Source organism: Macaca fascicularis, chromosome 11 (genome assembly GCF_037993035.2).
Source record: "Macaca fascicularis isolate 582-1 chromosome 11, T2T-MFA8v1.1".
Lineage (NCBI taxonomy): Eukaryota > Metazoa > Chordata > Mammalia > Primates > Cercopithecidae > Macaca > Macaca fascicularis.
In genome coordinates, this window is record NC_088385.1 from 102,518,076 (window position 1) to 102,544,921 (window position 26,846).

Consider the following 26,846-nt stretch of genomic DNA (forward strand, 5'->3'; position numbering starts at 1 on the left):
GGCCATGGTTCCAGGCTGAAGGGTGGGGTTTAGCTGGGAGCCCAGCCCTTCTGTAACAGTGTGATCATAATTCATGGCAGCCTTGACTTCCCCGGGGTCAAGCAATCCTCCCACCTTAGCCTCCGAGTAGTTGGGACTACAGGCACATGCCACCACGCCCAGATAATTTTTTAATTCCTTGTAGAGAGGGGTCTTGCTTGGTAACCCAGGCTGGTCTCTGACTCCTGGCTTCAAGTGATCTTCCTAGAGTGCTGGGATTACAGGTGTCAGAAACCATGCCTAGCCTCTAGTGTCTTTTTTTTAGGTTGACAATTTACATTGTCCAATAGTCACTCATGTAATTTTAAAATTTCTAGTAGCCACATTTTAAAAAGTAAAAAGAAACAGGTAACAATCAATCATAATGATGTTTTTATTTAACCCTATATAAAAATTATCATTTCAACAAGTAATAAATATAACATTATTGAGAGACTTTAGTATTTTTGTATTTAGTTTTTGTAATTCAGTGTGTATTCTAAATTATGGTATAACTCAATTTGGACTAGCAGCCTTTTTTTTTTTTTTTTTGAGACAGAGTCTTGCTCTATCACCCAGGCTGGAGTGCAGTGGCGGGATCTTGGCTCACTACAACCTCTGCCTCCCAGGTTCGAGCAATTTTCCTCTCAGTCTTCCGAGTAGCTGGGATTACAGGTGCCCGCCACCATGCCCAGCTAAATTTTTTGTATTTTTAGTAGAGACAGGGTTTCACCATGTTAGACAGGATTGTCTCGATCTCCTAACCTCGTGATCCGCCTGCCTTGGCCTCTGAAAGTGCTGGGATTACAGGCGTGAGCCACGGGGCCCAGCCTCAACTATTCTTTTGATCTCCAGTTCCTTATAGTTATCCACCTTCTTCACAGCTCCAGTTTAATGCCCCGAGACACCTCAGACTCAGCATGTCTCACATCTAACACATAATCTTCCCTTTCAAATCTGAAATGTTTTTCTATCGCTGTCATTGACATTACATTACCAGTCAATACAGTTTCACCAGCACACACCTAAGGGGCTTCCTTGGTATCTTCTCTCTCAAATCCCTTATACAATTCCTCACCAAGTCTTACCCATTTTATCTCCCATATATCTCTTAAATCTATTCATTTTTTTGGTCATACCCATCATCATTCCCTTTCAAGCCACTAAACTGATCTCCCTGCTTTCATTCTGGCCACCCACCCTCAACTCTACTCTGTACACTGCAGTCATGGTGATCTTTTTTTTTTTTTTTTTTTTTTGAGACGGAGTCTCGCTGTCACCCAGGCTGGAGCGCAGTGGTGTGATCTTGGCTCACTGCAAGCTCTGCCTCCCGGGTTCACGCCTTTCTCCTGCCTCAGCCTCCTCAGTAGCTGGGACTACAGGCGCCCACAACCACGTCTGGCTAATTTTTTTTATTTTTAGTAGAGACGGGAATTTCACCATGTTAGCCAGGATGGTCTCGATCTCCTAACCTCATGATCCGCCCCCCTTGGCCTCCCAAAGTGCTGGGATTACAGGCATGAGCCACCGCGCCCGGCCTATCATGATCTTTTCAAAATCTAATCATGTTAATTGCAAATCTCATCAGATCAGGTTAACTGTCTCCTCACCATTAAAATACTTAAGGGACCTGGACACGGTGGCTCATCCCTGTAATCCCAGCACTTTTGGAGGCTGAGGAGGGTGGATCACCTGAGGTCAAGAGTTTGAGACCAGCCTGGCCAACATAGTGAAACCCTGTCTCTACTAAAGATACAAAAATTAGCTGGGCCTGGTGGCGCGTGCCTGTAGACCCAACTACTCAGGAGGCTGAGGCGGGAGAATTGCTTGAATCCGGGAGGTGGAAGTTGCAGTGAGTGGAGATCATACCACTGTACTCCAGCCTGGGTGACAGAGCCAGACTCCATCTCAGAAAAAAATAAAAAATACAAATAAAATACTTAAGATAAGTAGGTGGATCACCTGAGGTCAGGAGTTTGAGACCAGCCTGACCAACATGGTGAAACACTGTCTCTACCAAAAAATACAAAAATTAACTGGGTGTGGTGGCATGTGCCTGTAGTCCCAGCTACTTGGGAGACTGAGGTGGGATAACTGCTTGAACCCAGGAGGTAGAGGTTGCAGTGAGCCGATATCATGCCACTGCATTCCAGCCTGAGCAACAGAATGAGACCCTGTCTCAAAAATAAATTAAAAAGTAAAATAAAATACTTAAGAGATTTATATTGTTCTTAGGACAAAGTATAAAGCCCTTAGTATGATCTAAAAGGCTGTCAGCTCTCCTACCCTTTCCTTCCTCCAAGGCTCTTACCTTTCTAGTCCCATCTCATCACACTCACTCCCTTCTCCACCTTTTTGCATTCCAGCCATACTAAATGTTTTTTAGTTCTTTAAATGTGTTATACTCCCTAGTGTTTTACAGACGAGAAAACCAAGGTTCAAAGAGATGTGAGCTGTCCAGAGTCACAAAATTATAGCCAAATGACCATTCTAATATTAGAATCCATGTCTCCTCTTTAAACACAATTATTTTTTCTTTACCTTCCCTTTGCCAAGAATACTCTGCCAGGTGCAATGGCTCATGCCTGTAATCCCAACACTATGGGAGGTTGAGGCAGGTGGATCACCTGAGATCAGGCGTTTGAGACCAGCCTGGCCAACTTGGTGAAACCCTGTCTCTACAAAAATTAGCTGGGCGTGGTGGTGGGCACCTGTAATCCCAGCTATTCGGGAGGCTGAGGCAGGAGAATCTTGAACCTGGGAGGCGGAGGTTGCAGTGAGCTGAGATCAGGCCACTGCACTCCAGCCTGGCTGACAGAGTGAGACTCTTGTCTCCAAAAAAAAAAAAAAAAAATCTCTAAACCTTTCCTCTCCCCTTTGCCTATTTATCCTTCAGATCTCAGCCTAATTGCTACTTCCTCAGGAAACCCTACCGGGCCATCCTACCTAGGCAAGTCCCTTTGTAATATGCTCTCATAGCAGCAGTTGTAAATTTGCTTTTATTGGCATCATTGCTTGATGTCTATTTTTGTTAACTGGCTTTATGATGACAAGGATCATCTCTGTTTTTGCTCTCTAAATATTGCCAGATCTGGATTTATAATAGGCATTCAACAAATGGATGGATGAGAGAATGAGTGAATATGTCAGCCAAGCAAAGAGCAGCCCAGACAAAAGTAACAGTGAGTTTGAAATGCTCTAAGGTCAGAAAGAGCTTTGAGAGCTGGAGCTATAATAGTAAGAGAGTGGAGACACTGGATAAGTAGGTATGGCTGGATCTTGCTGGGCATTTTAACGGATTTTGGACACATGGCAGCTACTTCTATTTTTATTGCTGTGGTATTATGTTTGGTTTACCAACTTTTTATTTTTATTTTATTTTATTATTTTTTTTGAGACGGAGTCTTGCTTTGCCGCCCAGGCTGGAGTGCAGTGGCACAATCTTGGCTCACTGCAACCTCTCCCTGGGTTCAGGCGATTCTCCTGCCTCAGCCTCCCTAGTAGCTGGGACTACAGGCGCTTGCCACCACGCCTGGCTAATTTTTGTATTTTTAGTAGAGACGGGGTTTCACCATATTGGCCAGACTGGTCTCGAACTCCTGACTGCCTCGGCCTCCCAAAGTGCTGGGATTACAGGCGTGAGCCACAGGGCCCGGCCGGTTTACCAACTTTTACATTGCTAGCAATCAAGTAGGGAAAACAATTTAAAATCTAAATAGGGATAGATTTAGAGAGATAAATAAAGATATGCACAAGAATAAGAGCAGCAGTTTTTATTAGTATTATTGGATAGGTGCTGCCTGAACCTTTAAGACAGAGAATGTAAATTTATGCAGCTGCGGTCAGAGCCTGTGTGAGGTTTACTGTAAACCCATTGGCAAGAAGGCTCTTAAAGGCATTTTTGATGCCCATGAAGCTTGGTGCCTAGTTTAAAACTAATGAAAACACCTAAACTCTCTAGGTGGACAAAGCCATATTCAGGAGAAATTGAGGAGTTGGTGCAGGCAGCCAATCACAGTCCACTTACGCCACAAACTAAATCTCAAACTACGGTTTGAACATGAGGCTCAAAACATAAGAATTAAAGAAATGGGCAAAATTCAATTAGTTTCTGGTGAAACGTCCTAAATCCAAAAGAAAGGTGACCGGAAACAGAGAAAATGGAGTGTGATCTTTTGCATTAATGAGAGATACCGTGTCCCCGTGTGTCAGAACCTGTCATTCTTGTCCTGAATTGGAAAGTGAGCGGAGTGTGACGGGATCCCATCCATCTTGAACCGTCCGGGGTTGAGTAGTACAAGAAACTAACACGAAACTCCAGCTTCCAAAATTCTCTCCAGTGCCTACAGAGCCTCCCGGAGAGCTGTGATTGGGAATGTCAACGCAGATTTGATTAAATCTTAGATTTAAGAGATATGTGGAGTCAAGACAACAGGAAAGTGTACAAGTGAACACATTTCTTAGCCCGTTTCCCCACTGCCTGTGTGATTTATAAAAACGCAAATATAAAATATTTCCGTTCCAGCAGAGACGCCGCTTGCTCCTGCGGGTTGCCCCCCTCCACAGGCATCTCCAGCTGACTCTAGAGCTCAAGCTCCCCTTTAAACTTCACCCTGCGCAAGCGGATTTGCACCGGGAATGCCCGAGGCACCGGACGAAGCAGTCGGGTCTGGCCCCAGTCAACTCCCGCCAGGAGGGGCTCCAAGCCGAGACTCCAGCACGCCCGGCCCGAAGCTAGCTCGACACCCTCAGCTGAGTCGTCCGCCGTCCCAGCATTCCCTGCGACCTTACCATCGAGAGCGGCTTCCGGCGTGGTTGGTGTAGGCGGTGGAGAACGAGCGGGCCCTCGCCGCTCTGTCTCATTCCCTCGCGCTCTCTCGGGCAACATGGCGGGTGTGGAAGAGGCAGCGGCCTCCGGGAGCCACCTGAATGGCGACCTGGATCCAGACGACAGGGAAGAAGGAGCTGCCTCTACGGCTGAGGAAGCAGCCAAGAAAAAAAGACGAAAGAAGAAGAAGAGCAAAGGGGCTTCTGCAGGTAAAGAGAGTTTTATGTTTTCCCAGTCCCCTCCGGGAATGGCTGAACGGTTTGGCTCAGGCCCGTTGAGGGGGCCGGGACGGGGCTCCGGAGCCCCGGACTAGACTGATTCCTAGGCCTGACAGAGTGGCAAAGCCGGGCTGTAGATTCCCAGTCTGAGAAGAGGCGTCGTCTCCTCCTGTGGGACTAGAGGGCTGGTGGGGGAGAAAAAAGTGCCTGAGGTTGGCGTGTGGTACCTCTGGGGTCGCTGGGCCTGAGCCCCTGTATTACGAGAACTCAGCTCCCACGCATATCGTGGCACGGTCTTGAGATTGTGCACAGAGCACAGCCCTACCATCTTTTGCGCGATTTGGCCGCCGCCTCAAAAATCCAATTCTGACCCGTATTGCCGCGTCTTTGCTGGTTTGCTGGAGCAAGCTAGGACATATTTTCTTTGGGGGTGGGGGTGGGGTGGGCAAATAAAATGGAGAGCACACCTCCCCCCACTATCCCGGTTCACGTTGAGGTTGTTGTTGCAGCCTGCACTTTTGGGGTGTGTGTACATCTGTGTATGCCCGCGCACTCGTGTCATTAATTGCAGAATTTGTGGTGGTGATACGAATTTTCACCTACCTAATCCCATAGCATCGCCAACCTTTAGGGCCTTGAGACCTGAATTTAGATGCCACTTGCAGGCAGTGCAGATAGGATATTCTGTGGCTCAGAATGGAACTTCTCAGGTCTTAACCTCTAAATCCACTGGTAAGGCAAGGAGAACTGCTGAGAGTTTACAGTTGGATAATATGAGCTAGGAACTTAAATGTTTTCAGAAGTCTGTTTTTGCTGCACAAGTTCCTTCACCTTGAGAAAAATTATTTTTACTTGTTTCTAATTAAAATCCCCAGAGAAACAGAAAAATGGAGAAGTCGGAGGCGATTAAGATGGAATTGAGAGAGGTCAAAGAGAGCTAATCTTCATCTTTCTGAAATTTTGATTAGATGGGAATGGAAGGAGAGAGTTGTAGCATTGCTGGAACTCTTCCAGAGCAAAATTTATTACTCTGGTGGCTGTTCCTGGATTTCGAGTGAAATTCAAACACTGCTTTTTGTCTCGTAGGGTGTTCAGCTGACTGATCCTAATGTATTTTTAACAGTTGTATTTCTTAATATGAATTCTCTCCAATAGCCAGAATGTCACTTCATTTCGTGCTACCTGATACTATTACTGTTAATACATGTAACATATTGCTCCTATAGGTAGGTTATAATCACTTCCAGAGCAGGGGCCTGGTCTTGTGCTTAGATATTTGAGCATTTTACTTTTTTAGTAATGGACTATCTTTGCCTATTTATTTTGACTTCACCCAGCCCATCGTGATATTCTTCTTCATGAAACCAGGCTGCTATTACCTATTTGGTATTTAAGTATTTGTTGAGTCTAATAGCTGACCACTATTACAAGTTAAACTACTTGAGGATAGAGACCAGTTCACACTTTTGTTTATCTTTTAGCTGCTAGTGTGTGTAATGGATATTTTGTTGAGTAAATTAATGAACGGATAGTACTGTGTACGTATGGAAGATTTTTGTCATTAAACGAATTCTGTTATGTTCACAATAATGTTTCTGTTTTTGTTTCCTGAGGAAAGGATTTGTAAGTTTTCCAAGATCATTAGAGCATATTCTGGTGGGAAAGTGTCTGTATTAGATTCGATTTCTGCTATTTTATTTTGATCAGCAGGGGAACAGGAACCTGATAAAGAATCAGGAGCCTCAGTGGATGAAGTAGCAAGACAGTTGGAAAGACAAGCATTGGAAGATAAAGAAAGAGATGAAGATGATGACGGTAAATGGTTAATTTGATCTTTGGTTAGAAAAGCTAGAAAATGTAGCTGGACGTGGTGGTTGACACCTGTAATCCCAGCACTTTGGGAGGTCGAGGTGGGCGGATTACCTGAGGTCAGTAGTTCAAGACCAGCCTGGCCAACATGGTGAAAATCCCGTCTCTTCTAAAAATACAAAAAAAAATTTAGCCAGGCGTGGTGACACACACCTGTAATCCCAGCTACTTGGGAAGCTGAGGGAGGAGAATTGCTTGAGCCCGGGAGATGGAGGTTGCAGTGAGCTGAGATTGCACCACTGCACTCCAGCCTGGCCAACAGAGTGAGACTGTCTCAAAAAAAAAAAAGAAAAGAAAAGCTAGAAAATGTGATATTCCTTCATCAAAATTTACCCATATAGTCTTTTCTCTATATCACTTGTTAGAGCCTCAGTTAATGTCACAGATTAAAAAGGAAAAGGTGTTTATTAATAAGTCTTGAAAAAGTTCAGTGTGTTAATTAGCTGTTCGGATAGGACAGATCTCAAGTTTTAAAAATATACTTGGTAGAAGGCAAAGTAGTGAGTATTAGTAAGATTGAGGGATTATTTAACTAATAGTTATTGAAGATTTACTATGTACTAAATACTTTCCTAGGTTATATTCACATACATTCACATTTTAACCTCACAAAATCAAGCAAAGTAACCTACTTGTGCTTATATATTCATTTTGTTTTTTAGTAATGAACTATCTTTTCCTATTTATTTTGACTTTACCCAGCCTCTCATGGCTTTACCCAGCCATCTCATTTTACAGATAGGGAAGGGGTAGTTACATGATTTACCCAGAGTGACACAGCTACTATGCGTAGAATAGAGCCAGAATTTCAAACCTAGTGCCTGACTGCACGTTTGTTCCTTTTACTCTCTCTCTGTCTCTTTTTTTTTTTTTCTTTTTGAGACTTAGTCTCGCTCTGTCACACAGGCTGGAGCGCAGTGGTGTGATCTCAGATCACTGCAACCTCCCAGGCTCAACCTGCCTCAGCCTCCCAAGTAGCTGGGATTACAGATGTCTGCCACCATGCCCAGCTAATTTTTTTGTATCTTTAGCAGAAATGGGGTTTTACCATGTTAACCAGGTTGGTCTCGAACTCCTGATCTCAAGTAATCTGCCCACCTCGGCCTCCCAAAGTGGTGGGATTACAGGCCTAAGCCACTGTGTCCAGCCTGTTCCTTTTACTCTCTATACCAAAATTACCTGTTTTCATTTGCAAAGGATCATATAGGAGTGCACTAAGTTTTATTGTAAATTCCTTGACCCTAACTCCTTGTGGGTGTTTGGGTACAATAAATTTTTTTTTAAGACAGCAGCTGCTGCTAACTGATGTTATCAGTAAAACAGTGGAGGAAGAGACAGGTAAGAAAACTTACTTTTTCCACCCTCTTTTGGCAGAGGAAAAATGGGGCTTTTCCATTCTTTTTATTTGTAGTTGCCTACTGCTGAGAACATCTGCTCCACCTCAAGCACCACCAGCCTGGGGTTAGGTCTTTAACCGTTAGTTGGGGTTGTACTTTAATTATTATGTTAGGGTAATGTAGAGTAGTTGTTTTCCTTTAGAGTGATATGTTCTCTGCCTTCAAGAAGCTTATAGTGAACATTTGGTGGAAAAAAGTGCCAAGATTCAAGGGAATTATTAGCTTTTCCTCTTCCTTAAACCTCCATTCTACATTGGCTTATGCTTTAGATTATGAACTTATTTTGAGCTCTTCACAAGAAAATGTTTTGTAAATTCAAGGCAATATAATAGGTTGCTATAGACCCACTATGTATACAATATCATAATGCTTCCTGGGCCTATAAGGCTAGTTTAAAAATACTAGCTGGGTGTGATGGTTTATGCCTGTAATCCAGACAAGCCTGGGCAACATAGGGATACCCCATTTCTAACCAACCCCCACCCCGCCCCCCCCAAAAAAAAATCACAGTGCTAATCTTGAAGTGTATCTTGTTCTGTTACATCTCTACAAAGTTGCCTGTCAGGTTGGAAATCTTCAATGTGTTAAAGAGGATTTTAGGAGTATTTGTAGTTATTTCAGTAATCAGAGTCAGTCTATACTACTTACCTGTTGTTAGGTCTTTGAGGGAATTGGAAGGTAGTGTTTCAAAGTCTTTCTTGTAATGGAAAACGAGACCAAGTGCATTAGCTCTTGCCTGTAATCCCAGCACTTTGGGAGGCCAAGGTGGGTGGATCACCTGAGGTCAGTAATTCAAGACCAGCCTTACCAACATGGTGAAACCCTGTCTCTACTAAAAATACAAAAATTAGTCAGGTGTGGTGGTGGGTGCCTGTAATCCCAGCTAGTCGGGAGGCTGAGGCAGGAGAATCGCTTGAACCTGGGAGGTGGAGGTTGCTGCCAGTGGAGATTGCGCCATTGCACTTCAGCCTGGGCAACAAGAGTGAAACTATGTCTCAAAAAATAAGAAAAAAAGAAAACTAAGGATATGGTAGACAGACAAAACCTAGAGGTGAGAGGGTATTTGGGTACCTGTAATAAAATTTATTGAAATTTGGTGGTATAATTGTGGGCTGAATGCTGAAGGAAGGCTCATTGGAAGGAATAAAACTGGAGTAAAACCAAATAAAAAACTATTTTGGGTTGGGGTAATGTTAAGAAAGCATTTGAAGCATTGTGATAATACAAGCTTGCCATATGAGGTGATTGACTGAGGGAGCGTTGGAGGTTTTTTGTTTTGTTTTGTTTTTTGAGACGGAGTGTTGCTCTGTTGCCCAGGCTGGAGTGCAGTGGCGTGATCTCGACTCACTGCAAGCTCCACCTCCCGGGTTCACCCCATTCTCCTGCCTCAGCCTCCCGAGTAGCTGGGACTACAGGCGCCTGCCACCACACCCGGCTAATTTTTTGTATTTTTAGTAGAGATGGGGTTTCACCATGTTAGCCAGGATGGATGGTCTTGGTCTCCTGACCTCGTGATCCGCCCACCTCGGCCTCCCAAAGTGCTGGGATTACAGGCGAGAGCCACCGCGCCCAGCCACCTTGGAGGATTTTTAAGAAATGTTATGAGCCAAGCACAGTGGCTGGTGCCTATAATCCCAGCTACTTGGGAGGCTGGGATGGGAGGATCTTTGAGTATGGGGGCTTCAATGTGCTACGAAAACACCTGTGACTGGCCACGGCACTCCAACCTGGGTAACATGGTGAGACCCTGTCTCTTAACAAAAAAGAATGTTATGAAATAATAATTTAGGCTTTATTGATATACAGGGTTGTTTAGGAGAAGGAAGTGTGTAGGAAAGGCAAGGAGGAGATCATTTTGGAGGCCTCTTAGAAATAGCCCAGGCATATGGTAATGAAGATGTAAACTGGTAGTCATAAATAGGCATGGAGAGGATGGATCCATTGAACCGTACTGTGGAAGCAGAATTCAAAAGACTTGGAGACTTGCATTCTGGGAGCAGGAGTAAGGCATTAGTGGACTCTGGGAGTTTGAGCTTGGATGGCAGAATGTTGGTGCTGTTGGCTGAAATAGTGAAGTTGGGAAAGAGCCAGTTAGACATTTGGGGAGAGATTTGCAGGCAGAGGGTACTAAGTTTAATTTTAGATGTGCTGAGTTGGAAACTGGGGTATTGGTATAAAAAGTTGACCCTGTGGGCATCTGACAATGTGCTGGAGGTAATTCATTCAATACATTTTGAGTCCGGCTCATTAACATATAATTTCCCTAAAATAATAGTCACTTTTTTTTTTTTAATTTTTGAGATAGAGTCTCACTCTGTTGTCCAGGCTGCAGTGCAGTAGCACAATCTCAGCTCACTGCAACCTCTGCCTTCTGGGTTCCAGCAATTCTCTTGCCTCAGCCTCCCAAGTAGCTGGGATTACAGGTGCTCGCCACCAGTCCCGGCTAATTTTTGTATTTTTAGTAGAGACAGGGTTTCACCATGTTGGCCAGGCAGGTCTCGAGCTCCTGGCCTCAAGTGATCCACCCGCCTCAGCCTCCCAAAGTGCTGTGATAACAGCACTTTGTCACCCTTTTTAAGTGTATAGTTTGGCGAGTTTTGACAAAGTATGCAGTTGTGTAACTACTACCACAACCTAAAATACAGACCATTTCCATGTAACATTTCCATCTCCAGAAAAAAGTTGTGTCTCTTGTAGTTGGTTTTCTTGCACTATACCTAGCCCTTGGCAATCACTGATACGTTTTCTGATCCTAGTTTTGGACTTTCCTGGAGTATCCTATAAATGGAATTATTTGGTATGTAGTTTTTTGTGTTTGGCTTGTTTTACATAGCATAGTACTTTTGACAGTCATTGAGTTGTGCATATATCAATAGCACATTCGTTTTTATTGCTGAGTGGTATTCCTGATATGTTTACCCTTTTACATTGAACAATATTTGGGGTGTTTACAGTTTTGGTCTATTGTGAATGAAGTTACTATGAACATTTGCATATGAGTCTATGTGTAGATATGTTTTCATTTCTCTTGGGTAATTAGGACTGGGTTGCCTGTCATGGTAAGTATGTGTTTAAACTCATAAGAAGCTGTCTGGTTTCCAAAGTGGCTGTGCTGTTTTGCATTCCTCTCAGCAGTGGTTGAGAGTTTCAGGTTGTTTGTATCCTTGTAAGGACTTGGTATGTGTCTGTTTTAAAATTTTAGTCTTTGTTAACGGGTATGTAGTGCTTTGTCATTGTGGTTTTAATTTGCACTTCCCTAATGATACTGAGCATCTTTTCATGTTTTTATTTGCTCTTTCCTTTATCTTTGGTAAAGTGTTTGTTCACGTCTTTTGTCCATGTTTTATTGGGTTATTTGTCATCCTATTGAATTGTAATAGTTCATTGTATATTCTGGATGCAAGTTCTTTATCAGATAATATGTTTTACAGATATTTCTATGGGATGGCTGTTCACCTGGTTAATGGTATTGCTTATAGGACAGTTTTAATTTTCTATTTTTTAAATTTATGGGTAGTGCTTTTTGTGTCCTGTCTAAAAAGTTAAGTCATTGCTGTCTCTAAGGTCACAAAGATGTTCTGCGTTCTCTCCAAGACGTTTTACAAATTTTTAGCTGGTACGTTTAGGTCCATGGTTCATTTAGAGTTAATGTTTCTAGATAGTGCAAGGCAAAGCTTAAAAGCTTGAGACTTTTTTTTTTTTTTTTTTTGTAGTATGGATTTCCAGTTGTCATTCAACAGATATGAATTGATTTGAGCATAGTAGTAATACAAATAAACATACACAGCCTCTGCTGGCTGGGCCTGGTGGCTCATGCCTGTAATCTCAGCACTTTGGGAGGCTGAAATGCGATTCGAGACCAGTCTGGGCAACTTAGTGAGACCTTGTCTCTGCAAAAGATTAAAAAACATGAGCCGGGTATAGTGGTGCGTGCCTGTAGTCTCAGCTATTCAGGAGGCTGAGGTGGGAGGATTTCCTGAGTCTGGGAGATTGAGGCTGCAGTGGGCTGTGATCCTGCCACTGCACTCCAGCTTGGGCAATAGAGGGAGACCCTGTCACAGAAAAACAAAAAAAAACAACCATCTCTGCTTATGAAGAATATGCTGGGATACTATGAAGAAAAGACATGTAAAAGCACAAATTGCAACATGGTATAATGGTTGGAACTATAAACATGTACAGATTAATATTCAGATCCTGGCTCTTCTGCCGTCCTGGCACAAAGGTCTATAAATGGTGGCTGTTTTTCTGTACTGAATACAGACATTGGACATTAAATAAGGTAATTAGCCTCAAAAGGATGGAAGTATCCACGAAGGACCTTTTTGTTCCATTTTAAAGATGAAGAAACCAAGGTAGAGAGAGACTAAATAACTTGCCTAAGGTCACACAGATGGAAAGATTTTTTTAGTGTGTGTTTAATATTGGTTATGTATCTTGAAGTGTTTGTTTTAGGTTGTGCTACATACACTAGTATAGTGCTACATACACTAGTCACAACCTAAAACAAATACTTCAAGATACATAACCAATTTTAGTCTGGAAAAAACTATTGTTTCTCTAGAACAGAAACTATCTTATTTTTCTGTCCCTATTGCCTGGCACTTAAGAACCCAACAAACACTTAATAGAATGAAGAAGGTTACTGTTAACATTATAGTGCATGATATGTGAATTATATTATAATTTTTTTTTTTTTTTTGGTGCTTTTTGTTAGGTTTTTGGATCTAAAAATCCATAATGAGTAAGTCAGCAATATTTGTGTTTTGGGTTTGTTGTTGTTAGGTTACAAGATTTCCCTCCCGTCACCCAGGCTGGCATGCAGTGGCTGGATCTCAGCTCACTGCAGCCTTGACTTCCCTGGCTCAGGTGATCCTCCCACATCTCAGCTTTTCAAGTAGCTGGGACTATGGGTGCATACCACCACACCTGGATACTTTTTTTGTACTTTAGTAGAGACAGGGTTTCACCATGTTGTCCAGACTGGTCTCAAACTCCTGGGCTCAAGTGATCCACCTACCTCAGCCTCCCAAAGTGCTAGGATTACAGGTGTGAACCCCTGTACCTAATCTAATATTTGTATTTCTGCTGTTCTCTTCTGCTTGCTAGGTTTCTGATAATTTCATAAGATTGAACATAAGAAATTGTGATTTTGAGGCTGGGTATGGTGACTCATGCCTATAATCCCAGGACTTGGGAGGCCAAGGCTGGCGAATCACTTGAGGTCAGGAGTTCAAGACCAGCCTGGTCAACATGGCAAAACTCCATCTCTACTAAAAAAATACAAAAAACTAGCCAGGCATGGTGGCATGTACCTGTAATCCCAGATACTTGGGAGGCTGAGACACGAGAATCACTCAAACCTGGGAGGCGGAGGTTGCAGTGAGCTGAGATTGTGCCATTGCACTCCAGCCTGGGCAACAGAGCTACACCCTGTCTCAAAAAAAAAAAAAAAAAGAAAAGAAAAAAGAAAAGAAAAGAAATGGCAATTTTGTAAGTCAAAAATGGTCAAGTATTGGCATTTTCATATAGTTCAACCCGCGTAAGTCCTAGATCACGTTACCTCCCACTTGCTAAACTATTGCTTCCTGTTTCTAAATTTTTTAGAGATGGAGTCTCACTATGTTGCCCGAGCTGGATTCCAACTCCTGGGCTCAAGTGATCCTCCCACCTCAGCTTCCCTAGCAGCTAGGACTATAGGCATGTGCCACCACACCTGGCAGCTGCTTCCTATGTCTTATTTCAGTGAAAGAATAAATGTAAACAAGATAAAATAAACTAATGTGTATTCATTTATTGAATAGAACAAATACTTGTCTTCTTGTACTTTCTTTGCCCTTCTGCTTATGAGGTTTAAATGAACACATACTTGAAATGTCTTTTCTTAGATGGAGATGGCGATGGAGATGGAGCAACTGGAAAGAAGAAGAAAAAGAAGAAGAAGAAGAGAGGACGTTAGTGTCTTAAGTTAATGTTAATTGATATATTAGAAGTAGTTATTCGGCCGGGCGCGGTGGCTCACACCTGTAATCCCAGCTACTCGGGAGGCTGAGGCAGGAGAATCGCTGGAACCCAAGAGGCGGAGGTTGCAGTAAGCTGAGATCATGCCACTGCGCTGCAGCCTGAGCAACAGAGTGAGACTCTGTCTCAAAAAAAAAAAAGAAGTGGTTATTCACTGACAGGTTTGAAGAGTAGGTTTGAAGTTTCTTAAGGTCCTAAGATATGTTAGGGAAATAAACTTAGGCTTAATAGAAGCAGAATTTAGTGAAACTAGTAATTATTTAGAAAATAACTGGTTTGACAATCCTGTATTTTCTTTACCTATTAACTCAGCTAAGGGATATCAATATGAATTGGTTGCATTTTACTGCAAGTTAGGGATGAGTTTCTAAAAGTTTTGTGATTTAAAACTTGCATAATTTAAAGAAAAATTCTGTCAAGAATGGCCAAAGTGGTGCCACTGTGGTGATAGGGTAAATGTTGTTTGTAATTTACCTTCCAGTTTTTAAATTATGAGATTCTTGATGAGTATTTAATGAGGAGTCCCATTATTTAAAATGTGTGCGTATGGTGAGACTTTATTATTAACAATAATTTTTATATTGTACTATCAGATTTGTATAAAATATCCTACTTGTTTTGAGTTTCTGTAAGTGCCACAACCAAACATCATCAGGGCCTGAAAATACATTAGGGAGACTAAAGGGAGATTTCATAGTGTTGAGGAAGAAAGGTTGGGTTGAGAATGACAACATGTAAGTTTTAATCTTGGATGCCATTTGGGCTGTTGTAGACCACTGAATGTCTGGTTATGCCTTCCTTTAAAATTTTTCAGGCTAAAATTTTATGAATCAGAATGTTGGGGGCTTGATGGTGATTCCCCTGGTCTCTAGGTGGAGGTGGGATAGCCTTCTTTGCGTTCAGGCATCCAGCATTACTAGATCCTTCTACTCTAAGAAGAGGATGTCAACTATTCTTGTAGCCTGTGAGTGCCCATGAGTCTGTATTTGATGAGCACAGGATAATTGCATTCCAGGAATCTTCCAGGGGCTGTAATGTCCGATTCTTTTCATTAAAAAAAATTATTAAAAGTTTGGCTATGAGAAATAGTATTACCTGAGAATGAATTAAGAGATACCTATTTCTTAAAAAAAAAAAAAAAAAAAAAGAGATACTTATTTCTCCAAATACTCTAAAATTGCACCCTTCTGAAGGCAGACCAGCAGGTAGGAGTGTTGTTAGAAGACTGTTTTATATTTGCCCTTGATAGAATTCTTCTGACAGATGTTTAAGTATGATGCCATTAACCTTTGTTGTGCTTCCTCTGAGGATGTTGCTGAATGTACTGTTCGTTATATTTCTTTATGATGTACTCCTTTTTTTTTTCTGCTTAGTATCAAGGATAATTGTGTTTTTTTCTGAGTATCAGTCTGTTTCATCTCAGAACCACTGTGGCCTGTGCAAATAATATATATATATTTTTTAATGTTGGCTACTAAAGGGCTTACAGCCAAATTTGTGGTTTTTATATTGGCCTCATTTCAGGTACTATTTTATGTTCTTGTTTTGGTTTTTACTAATTTACTTTGAATGTCTCTTATTTGTTTATTTTTTATATCCTGGTAGACTTCTTGAATCATTTCTGGAACAAGCCAAATAGTATAATCATGGGCAGTTCACTGCCCTCATTTTCCTCATCTATAGAGTGGGAAAATTATAAATGATAGTTAATGATAACTATAGTACAGGTTATTACAGATAATTCATAGTTTTATATAATGACTTGGATGTAATACATTATAATTTTCAAAGGTTATCCAGGGTTTCATCTGATTGTTCATTTTGTAGATGAAGAAACTGAGGATTCGTACTATTTAGCCATTTGTTCAAGTCACAGCTAATAAGTGGTAAAGACTAGACTTTAACTTTGATATTCTGATTACAAATTGTATATTTTTTCTCTAATGATCTTTTTAAGTCCCTTACCATGTAATTTATGCACAACATAAAAGGCATCTTTATCAGATTTGTAGATGAGATAAAGTTGGAGTGATAAAATACTTGGACAAAAATCAAGATTTCAGAAAACCAGAATTGATTATGTATGCCCTTTTATACCTAATATACTCTTGAAATAATAGTTTTTCTTATTTTATTAATATATATTAGGTTTATATTTTCATTTTATTGCTATAGGACTTCTTATTACTTTGGTTTGTACTTGTGAAAGCCAACCTCTCTATGCTATTCCATCTCTAGTATAGTGAATGAAGATGAAAACATTAGAAGTGTGCGTTTTGCCAAGGCACGTACTGTTTAAATACATAGTGGAGTTCTGAGGAGTTAAAAATTTCTTTTTCCCAAGCAGCAATAAATCAGTGAGGAGGTGGCCAGCGTGAAGTATCTTCTGCTTTTAACTGTGACAGCAAGGAGGAGGTTCCTTAAAATCAGAACATATAACCACCATTAGGAACTGAGAAAACTCTAATAAGTGCTTAATTTTATTTTTAACTACAGAAGTTAATGCTTTATTTGTATCTCACAGCAAAAGTTCAAACAGACCCTCCCTCAGTTCCAATATGTGACCTGTATCCTAATGGTGTATTTCCCAAAGGACAAGAATGCGAATACCCACCCACACAAGATGGGTAAGGATCATCAAATCACTTCCAGTTTAATTTTTGACAGTTATAGCTTAGCAATAAAGCAGATTTGACATTTCTCAGAACTTTGCTCCACTACTTTAATAAATGCTTATAAATTTGTCATAAAGAAGATACAGTAGAAGCCCTCTTACCCAAAATGATTGGGACCAATAGCAGGTTATTGGTCATTTAAAAAGTGTATTAAACTGAGGATCACAAAATAAAAATTCTTGTAGATGAAGGTTAACTTAAATTTGTTTTTCACCTCTCTTGAAATTTGGATGTGGATTAGTACTTTCCCCCCCTCATATGTATTCATAATGCGTTATCTACAATTCCATTTGGGGTTTCTGAGTGACACAAGGGTTGATGTCTACTATATCTTTACTTTTTTTCCCTGAAACCTTTTGATAGTTCTTACCTACACTTAATTTGACAGAAGTATTTTTTGATGACTTACCCTTATTGAGATTTATCAGGGTAGTTTTCATGGAAACAGTTTTTTTAATATTATTATTATTATTTTTTTGAGGCGGAGTTTCACTGTTGTTGCCCAGGCTGGAGTGCAGTGCTGGGATCTTGGCTCACTGCAACGTCTGCCTCTTGGGTTCAAGCGATTCTCCTGCTCCAGCCTCGCCTGGCTAATGTTATATTTTTAGTAGAGACGGAGTTCCTCCATGTTGGTCAGGCTGGTCTTGAACTCCCAACCTCAGGTGATCCGCCTGCCTTGGCCTCCCCTAAGTGCTGGGATTACAGGGGTGAGCCACCGCGCCCAGTCAATATAACATTATTAAATCACATCATTACCATAACAAGTACAGATGACTTAAACAGTCTTGGGAACAAATTCACCTTATTCTTCAAGGTGTTCTGTAAGGATACATTTCACATGGTTAGCAGAAGTGGCATTATGCAGACATATTGAAAGCATGGAAGCTGGGACCAAACTATCTGCATTTGAATCCCAGTTCTAATGTTTATTAGCTTTGTGACTTGGGCAAGTAATTATCACATCTGTGCTTTTATTTCCTCATCCATAAAATGGGTACTCTGCGGGGTCATGGTGAGGAATGATACATATGCGTAGCACTTGGAAGAGTAGATGCGTAGTAAACATAAAGCAAGCTAGTTCCTGTTATTTAGAGTAATAACCTGTCACCCACAGTATTTATAATACCGTGGACATTGATCAGTATGTTTTACAGAGGGAATTAAGAGTATTGTTTAATCCAGTGGTTGCAGTCATTGGTTAAGAAAGCTTCTACTGTAGCTCTTGTTTTCTTGGCCTATAAAGACACCATTATTTTTTTTTAAACGTAAAAAAGAAAAGAAGAAAGAACATACTGTTGTTACATTACCACCTGCTCCCTCATTTCCAGTTATGAATGTTCTTAGGGAATAAGTCTGTGAAATTCTGGAATTATATGGCATGGGCTTCTTTTCTTTGAATTTGAAATCATCAGTTGTCCCTATCTTAAAAGCACCTATTTTTAAAATGTCACAGATACAGATAATTTTACATTAATAAATTCTTATAGTACACATGATATGATCACATTTATTTTTAAATACAATCTCTTAATTTTTTTTTTTTTTTTTTGCTTGTTCCCTCTTCTTTTCCTTCCTTCCAGACCCATGTTAACCACCTAGCAGGTAGCCTTCCATATTTTTTTCTATGCTCATATATGTATACATCTGTCTGTTTATGTAAGGGAATGTTTGATCATTGTTTGTTTTACAAAAATGGAATCATAGGCACACTTTCCTTCATCTTTTCTCATTCAGGGCTAACCCTTGGAAGTTCCTCCAAGTCAGTTAGAATAGTTATATTATTATCTTGAATGGCTTCATAATATTCCATGGTGTGAGTGTACCGCACTTTATTCCACCATTCTCTAGCTGATGGCCATTGCTTTTGTCTGCAATAATATTGCCACTATAAACCATTCTGCAGTAAACCTCCTTAGGTAAATAGGTAGCTGGATATGTAGTGTATTTTTCTCTCTCTCTCATGTACTGGTAGTTATATTCTGAAATAATTTTTTAGGAGTGAGATTGATTAATCAAAGAATATATTAATAATTTCCAGTTCTTATACTACTAGTGATTTCGTGCATCTTTTGATCGTTGGCTTTGTTTATGATATCTTTTGCTCTTCCAGAAGTTTTAAATGTTTAAATGCATTATATGTCCATGTTTAATACTTCCGAGTTCCCAGTAGTCTCTTAGATTTTCTTGAACACGTATTTTGTGTTTTATGACATCTTTAATCTGTAATTTTTTGTGTAAGGTTGGGAACACTAATTTTATTTTTCTTTCCAGTGCAGAGTCAGTTTATTGTTTATTAAATAATCCCTCCTACTGAATTGAATGACTGCCTTTGTCACATGCTGTATTCCCATGTATGTAATGGAATCAGTTTCTGGATTATTTACTCTGCTCCACTGATCTGTTTCTTATGCTAACACCATTTTAATTTGATATCCCAAACAATTCTTTTTAATACCTAGCTACTCTCAGTCATGTAGTCTTACACACACACACACACACACACACACACACACACACACACACAAATGTCCTTGTTAGAATTCTCATCAGAATTGCATTTATATTTATGTATTAGTTTCTGAAAATTGACAGTTTTATCACCTTGTCTTATCCAATGTCATGGAATGTTTTTGATACTTTTTTTTCACTTAATTCAATTTTTTTTCCAGGTAGGTTCTAGCCCTTTTTAAATTTATTCTTAAGTGTTTTATGGTTTTTGTTAGTGATGTGAATTAAATATTTTAATCCCATTTCTGTTTCTCTAGAGTGGAGGAAAGCCATTGATTTCTTATACTTGTTAACAGATTGTTAATACCTTTTTTTTTTTTTTTTTTGAGACGGAGTCTCGCTGTGTCTCCCAGGCTGGAGTGCAGTGGCGTGATCTCGGCTCACTGCAAGCTCCGCCTCCCGGGTTCACGCCATTCTCCCGCCTCAGCCTCCCAAGTAGCTGAGACTACAGGCGCCCGCCACCACGCCCGGCTAGTTTTTTGTATTTTTAGTAGAGACGGGGTTTCACCATGTTAGCCAGGATAGTCTCGATCTCCTGACCTCGTGATCCACCCGCCTCGGCCTCCCAAAGTGCTGGGATTACAGGCTTGAGCCACCACGCCCGGCCTGTTAATACTTTTAACAATGTGAATATTGTGGAACATTTGAAGTGGTATTTAATACATAAAAAAATGAGATTTTTGTAAACCTCAAAAACTTCCTTTTCCTTACTCTCAGCTTCTATTGAAGTTAAATAAGAATAACTTCTGTTTTTGAAATAATAAGGGAAGATATTAATTACATGTTACAATACTTTTCAAAGTAATTGTCTTAAATATTGCAGTATTGTATGTTATCCTGGAGAAATACAGAATAGGTATAAGATAGTATGGTGTGTTTGCTTTTTAATAAAACTCAATACTTTTTACATTCATATAACCAGTTTTGACTATTTGCAAATAGATCAGATTCAGTATTCTTACAGATTTGATATAGTTTGTATCTTTCCTTCATTGTTTTATTAATAAACTTTTATTGGAAAGTGAATGAATTATCACAAATAACTCACCTTTGAAACTACTCTAGGTTAAGTGTATTTTCAAAAACTTCTTATTTTGTACAAAATTAATTGGGCGTGGTGGTGCATGCCTGTAATCCCAGCTAATTGGAAGGCTGAGGCAGGAGAATCTGTTGAACCTGGGAGGAGGAGGAGGTTGTGGTGTGCTGAGATCACACCATTGTACTCCAGCCTGGGCAACAAGAGCGAAACTCTTTCAGAAAAAACTCAAAAAACTTCTTATTTTGAAATAATTTTATACTTCCAGAAAAGCTACAAGCATAGTACAAAGAATTCCCAGATACCTTTCACCTAGATTTCCTTTGTTTTGCCACATTGTTTTATTCTTCTCTATCTCAGTGAAATATAACAAGTATGCATATTGCCATATACAAATAACATTCCATTTTCTCCTTGGAAGACAGATATAAGGCAAATGTGAAAAATGCTAAACTGTTGAGTCTGTATATATATAGTTTTTTTTTCTTTTTTTGTTTTGTTTCGAGACAAGGTCTCACTCTGTCAGCCAAACTGGAATACAGTGGTGTGATCATAGCCCACTGTAGCCTGGAACTTCTGGGCTCAAGCAATCCTCCTGCATTGGCCTTCCAAAGTGTTGGGATTACAGGCGTGTGCCACCACACCCGGCATAGTATTTTTTTTTCTGGGCCATTTGAGATCAGACTGCATTTTTGGCTGTAATACTAGATAATGTACATACAGTATCCTTTTCAGGGTGTTATATCTAGAGACATACAATGTCAATTTGTTCCTTATTGGTGATGTTTGATTTTTACCGTTTGTTTAAAGTATTAGCCAGTTTCTCAAGTGTATTGTTACTAATTTTTTCCTCTTGTAATTATTAACTTGTGGGTAGTTGTTTTGAGTGTATCCACACGACTGTTGTGAACTCTTCTCACACATAGCTTGAAACCTTTTTTTTTTTTTTTTTTTTTTTTTTTGAGATGGAGTGTTGCTGTATTGTCCAGGCTGGTTTACAATTTCTAGGCTCAAGTTATCCTCCCATCTTACCCTCCCAAGTAGTTTTGAAACAAATTTTTAATAGTTATAGTAATGTTTGTTTACTTTCTAAAACCAGGATCCACTTGAGGTTCTCATTGCATATGGTTAGAGGCCTCACCTTTTTCTCTTTTCTCTTCAGTGCCCCATCTCTTTGAAGCAATCAGGCAGTTGTAGAACGTCTCATGTTGTGGGATTTCTCCGATTGTTTCCTTGTGGGATGTTGAACTTTTTTCTCTATTTCTGTGTTTTCTGTAAACTGGAATTAGGTGTTAATGGGCTTAGATTAGATTTAGGTTAAACATTTTTGACAGAGGTATAAAATAAGTGATTATGATCTTCACATTGTACCATATTCTGCTATATTAGATGTAATGTCAGGCTATCCTACTGTTTTATTGTGTTTTACCTCTTGATAAATGTGACGGCCAACTCTTTTTTTTTTTTTCCCCCTTTAAAGGTACTTTTTGCTTTTTGCAGTTTCCAAGTAATCTGTGGGGCTACTTTGGTATCATTTGGAGTATCTATCTTCCTTCCTTTTCTTCCTATTTAGTTTATGCAAACTTGAGAAGAAAGGAATATCCTTTTCGTAACAACTTTTCACTTAATTCTTTTAATATCCATTGATGATCCTTGCTTTTATGGGTTATTTCATTGGTAACAGCAAAATGGTGGATTTTTAATTCTTTCATTCCTTCTACATTTATTAGGTGATATTATTCTGTAAGAATTTTCTCTATCAACTGGGAATCAACTATAGTTCCTTCTTGTAGTCAGAGTTAAAATGTGCTTTATTTCTTACCCTTTAAGTACCAGTTTTTAAAGGAAGGACTTTATGTGATATACGCATGCATTTTAATTGTTACTATTATTTTTTGAGACAGGGCCTCATTCTGTCGCCCAGGCCGGAGTGCAGTGGTGCAGTCTTGGCTCACTGCAACCTCTGCCTCCCAGGCTCAAACAGTTCTTGTGCCTGAGCCTCCCGAGTGGCTGGGACTACAGGCGTGCACTGTCATGCCTGGGTAACTTTTTGTATTTTTAGTAGAAACAGGGTTTTGCTTTGTTGCCCAGACTGGTCTCGAACTCTTGAGCTCATGCAGTCTGCCCCCCTTGGCCTCCCAAAGTGCTAGGATACAGGTGTGAACGACCACGCCCGGCCATTACTGTTTTTTGAGATAGGGTCTCATTCTGTCACCCAGGCTGGAGTGCAGTGGTGAGATCATAGCTCAGTACAGCCTTGACCTCTGGGGCTCAAGTGATCCTCCCACCCCATCTCCCAAGTAACTGGAATTACAGGCATGTACCACCTCGCCTGGCTAAAATTGTTTTTTCTTTTTGTAGAAATGGAGTCTTGCTATGTTGCTCAGGCTGGCCTTGAACTTCTGGGCTCAAGCAGTCCTCCTGCCTCAGCCTACCAAACGGCTGGGATTTTAGGCATGAGCCACTGCACCTGGCCTATTGTGTGTGTGTGTGTGTTTATGTGTATATGTGTATATACACACACACACATATGTGTATATATATGTGTGTATGTATATATTTTGGTAGAGACAGGGTCTCACTGTGTCACCCTCGATTGTCTCGAACTGTTGTCCTCAAGCAATCCTCCCACTTTGGCCTCCCAAACTGTTGGTATTATAGGAGTAAGTCACTGTGCCTGGCTTTAATTGCTATACTTTTGTTTAATTGACTGAACAAAATAAGATCAAATGTAGGAAAATAATATTCTTAGTAAAGGTGTGAGGCAGATTTAAAAAAAATTTTTTAGTCCACTTAGAAGGAATTTTTGGGGAGTCTGGAATTATAGACCCTGACACTAGGTTTCTTGTATTGTTAATAACTTTCTATTTGAACTCGAGACTTTGAGCAAAAGAATTTCTTTAATTCCGTTTCTTTTTTCTTTATTATTTATTTTTATTTTTTATTTTATGTTTTTAAAGACAGGGTCTTGGTCTGTTGTCCAGGCTGGGGTATAGTGGTGCAATCATAGCTCACTGTGTCCTTGAACTTCTGGGCTCAAGTGATCCTCCTGCCTCAGACTCCTGAGTAGCTGGGATTACAGGGATAAGCCCAATGCCCAGCTAATTTTTTTTTTGGTAGAGACAGAGTCAGGTTGGTCTTAAACTACTAGCCTCAAGTGATCCTCCCACCTTGGCCAGGGTCTGTAGTTTAGGGCAGAGTTGAGTGAACTTTTTCTTCGAAAGGCATGTAGTAAATATTTTAGGCCTTGAGTGTTACTTAGCTTTGCCATTATAGCATGAAAATAGCTGTAGACAGTACATAAATGAGTGGGCACATGTTGCAATAAAATTTTATTTACAGAACAGCAGAGGAGGCAAATAGCAGTACCTTGAAGTTATCACTTTTACACTTGTGTAATTTATACTTGGTGATCACTAAGTTGCAAACTGCATATTCAGTATTTAAGAAAGTGTGAAAGTTGTTTAGATTTTTAAAAAATATATCGTTTTAAAGCAGTTCATGTTTTTCCTACTTACAGGGAGTCATGGATCTCATTCCCAGATACTGAATAAAAAATTCTATCAGATGGGGTGACTCACGCCTATAATCCGAGCCACTCAGGAGGCTGAGGCAGGGGGATCACTTCAGGGCAGGAGTTCGAGATCAGCCTGGACAAAATAGCAACCCCATTTCTTTAAATAAAAAATTTTTTTAAATTAGCTGAGTGTGGTGGTATGCACCTGTATACTCCTAGCTGCTTGGGAAGCTGAGGCAGGAAGAACCTAGGAGTTTGAGGATGTAGTGAGCTATGATCACATCACTGCATCTGCGTGGGTGACAGAGTAAGACCCTTGTCTCTTAAAAAAGAAGTTTGTTAGCACTGGCAGTTTTAAAATGTGAGCCATGTCTTTCAAGGAAGAATACCTCTTATATATACAATTAGAAAAACCCAGCACACGCATGTAATACGTGTTTTGAGGAAGTATATGCAGATTTCCAAGTCAGTTTCTTCGGTTATTAGTTACCCTGTTGGCAAAATTAAATGCAAATTGTTGTTGTGCTCCTTTGAAGTCTCTAAAGTATCTAAGACCTCAAGTGGAAGGATGACTCCTACCTACTCTGATTCTAGGACTCTTCAGACTTTTCTGATTCTTTTGTTATCTTTTTGTGTTGTCAGGGTGTTAGTTCCTCTGACTGAATGAAATCTCACAGGAGGATTTTTTTCCTCCCTTAGAGTCTTAAAATGGTTTTAGTTTCATTTGGGTTGGTTGCAATACTTCTTTTTGTATTTCAGAAACTTTGTTGACATAAACTGAATATGTAATGTATTTTTATTTGAACTGTCTTATTACTTAGTATAGTTGTATCTCCCTCAGCTTTTATGCTTGTTCTGCTGTTTTATGACTAATAGTATGCTATGCCCACTCAAGGCGAACAGCTGCTTGGAGAACTACAAGTGAAGAAAAGAAAGCATTAGATCAGGCAAGTGAAGAGATTTGGAATGATTTTCGAGAAGCCGCAGAAGCACATCGACAAGTTAGAAAATACGTAATGAGCTGGATCAAGCCTGGGATGACAATGATAGAAATCTGGTAAAAGGAATATTTTTTTGTAAGAACATGATAAAAACATGTTTATAAGTACAAACTCTCCAATTATAATGTTTGGCTTTCATTACCAGTTTGCTAAATCTTTAAGTAAAGGTTATAGAAATGTCTTCTAGATTATTTTAGTGTCACTATGAGAAAACCATGAAGAGGAGTACACATTGGCACCTCAGCCACCCTATTTTGTGCGCAGTCATTACTGATTATTTGCTGTCTGGAAATGTTATTTTGCTATCTAATAATTCATACTAAGAAATAAAAAAGTATTGGAGCAATTGCCCAAACACAGAACATGATGATAATACAGTAACAAAACCAAGTAATTATTTCTCTAGTTTTTCCTTTTGATAAATGATTAGTATAACATGTAATTCTCTGATTCCTATAATTTAAAAAATATACAACATGAACAAATAAGATCAGCATTTAAATTGGTCTAAGTTATACTCTTATTTTCTAGTAAATTTAGTTAAAAGTGGAGTGTGTTTTCTCTGTTTCTAACAGAATCAAATTCCTTGTCTTCTAAAGATAAGCTATTTTCATAGCATCAGAGAACTGTTATTTATTTATATTCAGAAAGTGCTCAGATCATTCTCAGAAAGTAAGGTTTTTGGTAAACTTTCTGGACTTGATGAACTGTATGGTATTAATATATAAAAGTAAGAATGTAAAAGTAAACAAGTTCCTTTTGCTTTTTTGTTTTAGTGAAAAGTTGGAAGACTGTTCACGCAAGTTAATAAAAGAGAATGGATTAAATGCAGGCTTGGCATTTCCTACTGGATGTTCTCTCAATAATTGTGCTGCCCATTATACTCCCAATGCCGGTGACACAACAGTATTGCAGTATGATGACATCTGTAAAATAGACTTTGGAACACATATAAGTGGTAAATTCTTGCAGAAAATTCCTACCCCAGCCTGCTCCTGAAAAGCTAGTTTTTGTCTCTGTTAAATGGAGTGATAAATACTGAACTCCCAAATTTTGTTTTTGCTTCCTCCCTTCATTAGTAAAGGTGTGTTGAGGCAGATTAAAGAAAAATTTAGTGCACTTACAAGGAGAGAGAGGCAGTTGTGAGATTTACTTGAAAGCATACTACTAAGTGGAATAAAATGAAAACTGTTGGGTAGTTAAGGTTTATTACCTTTTGTATCAAGGCATGAAAGACATTATCCTATCTTCAGGTCATTGTTTCATACCTCTTTTATTCAAATAATAACATTTATTCAGAATATTTAAGTTTATCAGCCTTTATATACATGTTTGCTTTTTCGAATTCTCTCCAAAACCCGATTAGGTAAGCACCTTGTTATCTTTCTTACAAGTGAGAAAGCAAGCTTAGAATAAATACTTACCTAAGGTTTCATTACCTTGGAAAAGTAATACTATATTCAGAGCCCCGTATACTTTCTCTGCCCTGCGTTGCTATTTCTCATTTCCCTAGTCTTTTCTTGTATTTGTTTTGTTTCTGTTTATATGTTTGTGTAACTGCCAGGGTGAGCACTGAACTGGTACTGTCTTGGAGTAATATATACTAACCCTGTAATTCTTTCTATTCTGAATCCTTTATATACTTCTACATTTTGTCTCTTTGATTATGAATGATCTGTGGGTATTTGGAGTGCAGCCTTCATTTGAGCCTTCATTCTATTTTTATGTTAAACTAGCAAGATTAATAGATTAAATGCT

The 26,846-nt window shown here is 39.7% G+C and overlaps 1 protein-coding gene across 4 annotated transcripts in view; it reads left to right on the forward strand.

The window, feature by feature from the left end:
* Positions 1-4,879: 4,879 nt before the first annotated feature.
* Positions 4,880-26,846, forward strand: part of METAP2 (methionyl aminopeptidase 2) — a 41,656-nt gene continuing 19,689 nt past the window's right edge. The window contains exons 1-6 of one of the 4 annotated variants that reach the window (XM_005571898.3): positions 4,880-5,055; positions 6,772-6,879; positions 14,219-14,284; positions 16,876-16,978; positions 24,983-25,144; positions 25,865-26,046. In XM_005571898.3, the coding sequence (XP_005571955.1) occupies positions 4,905-5,055; positions 6,772-6,879; positions 14,219-14,284; positions 16,876-16,978; positions 24,983-25,144; positions 25,865-26,046 (772 nt within the window). In that variant the 5' untranslated portion in view covers positions 4,880-4,904. The remainder of the gene's footprint in view (positions 5,056-6,771; positions 6,880-14,218; positions 14,285-16,875; positions 16,979-24,982; positions 25,145-25,864; positions 26,047-26,846) is intronic. The other 3 variants (XM_005571899.3, XM_074007567.1, XM_074007569.1) reach the window with 3 other exon arrangements.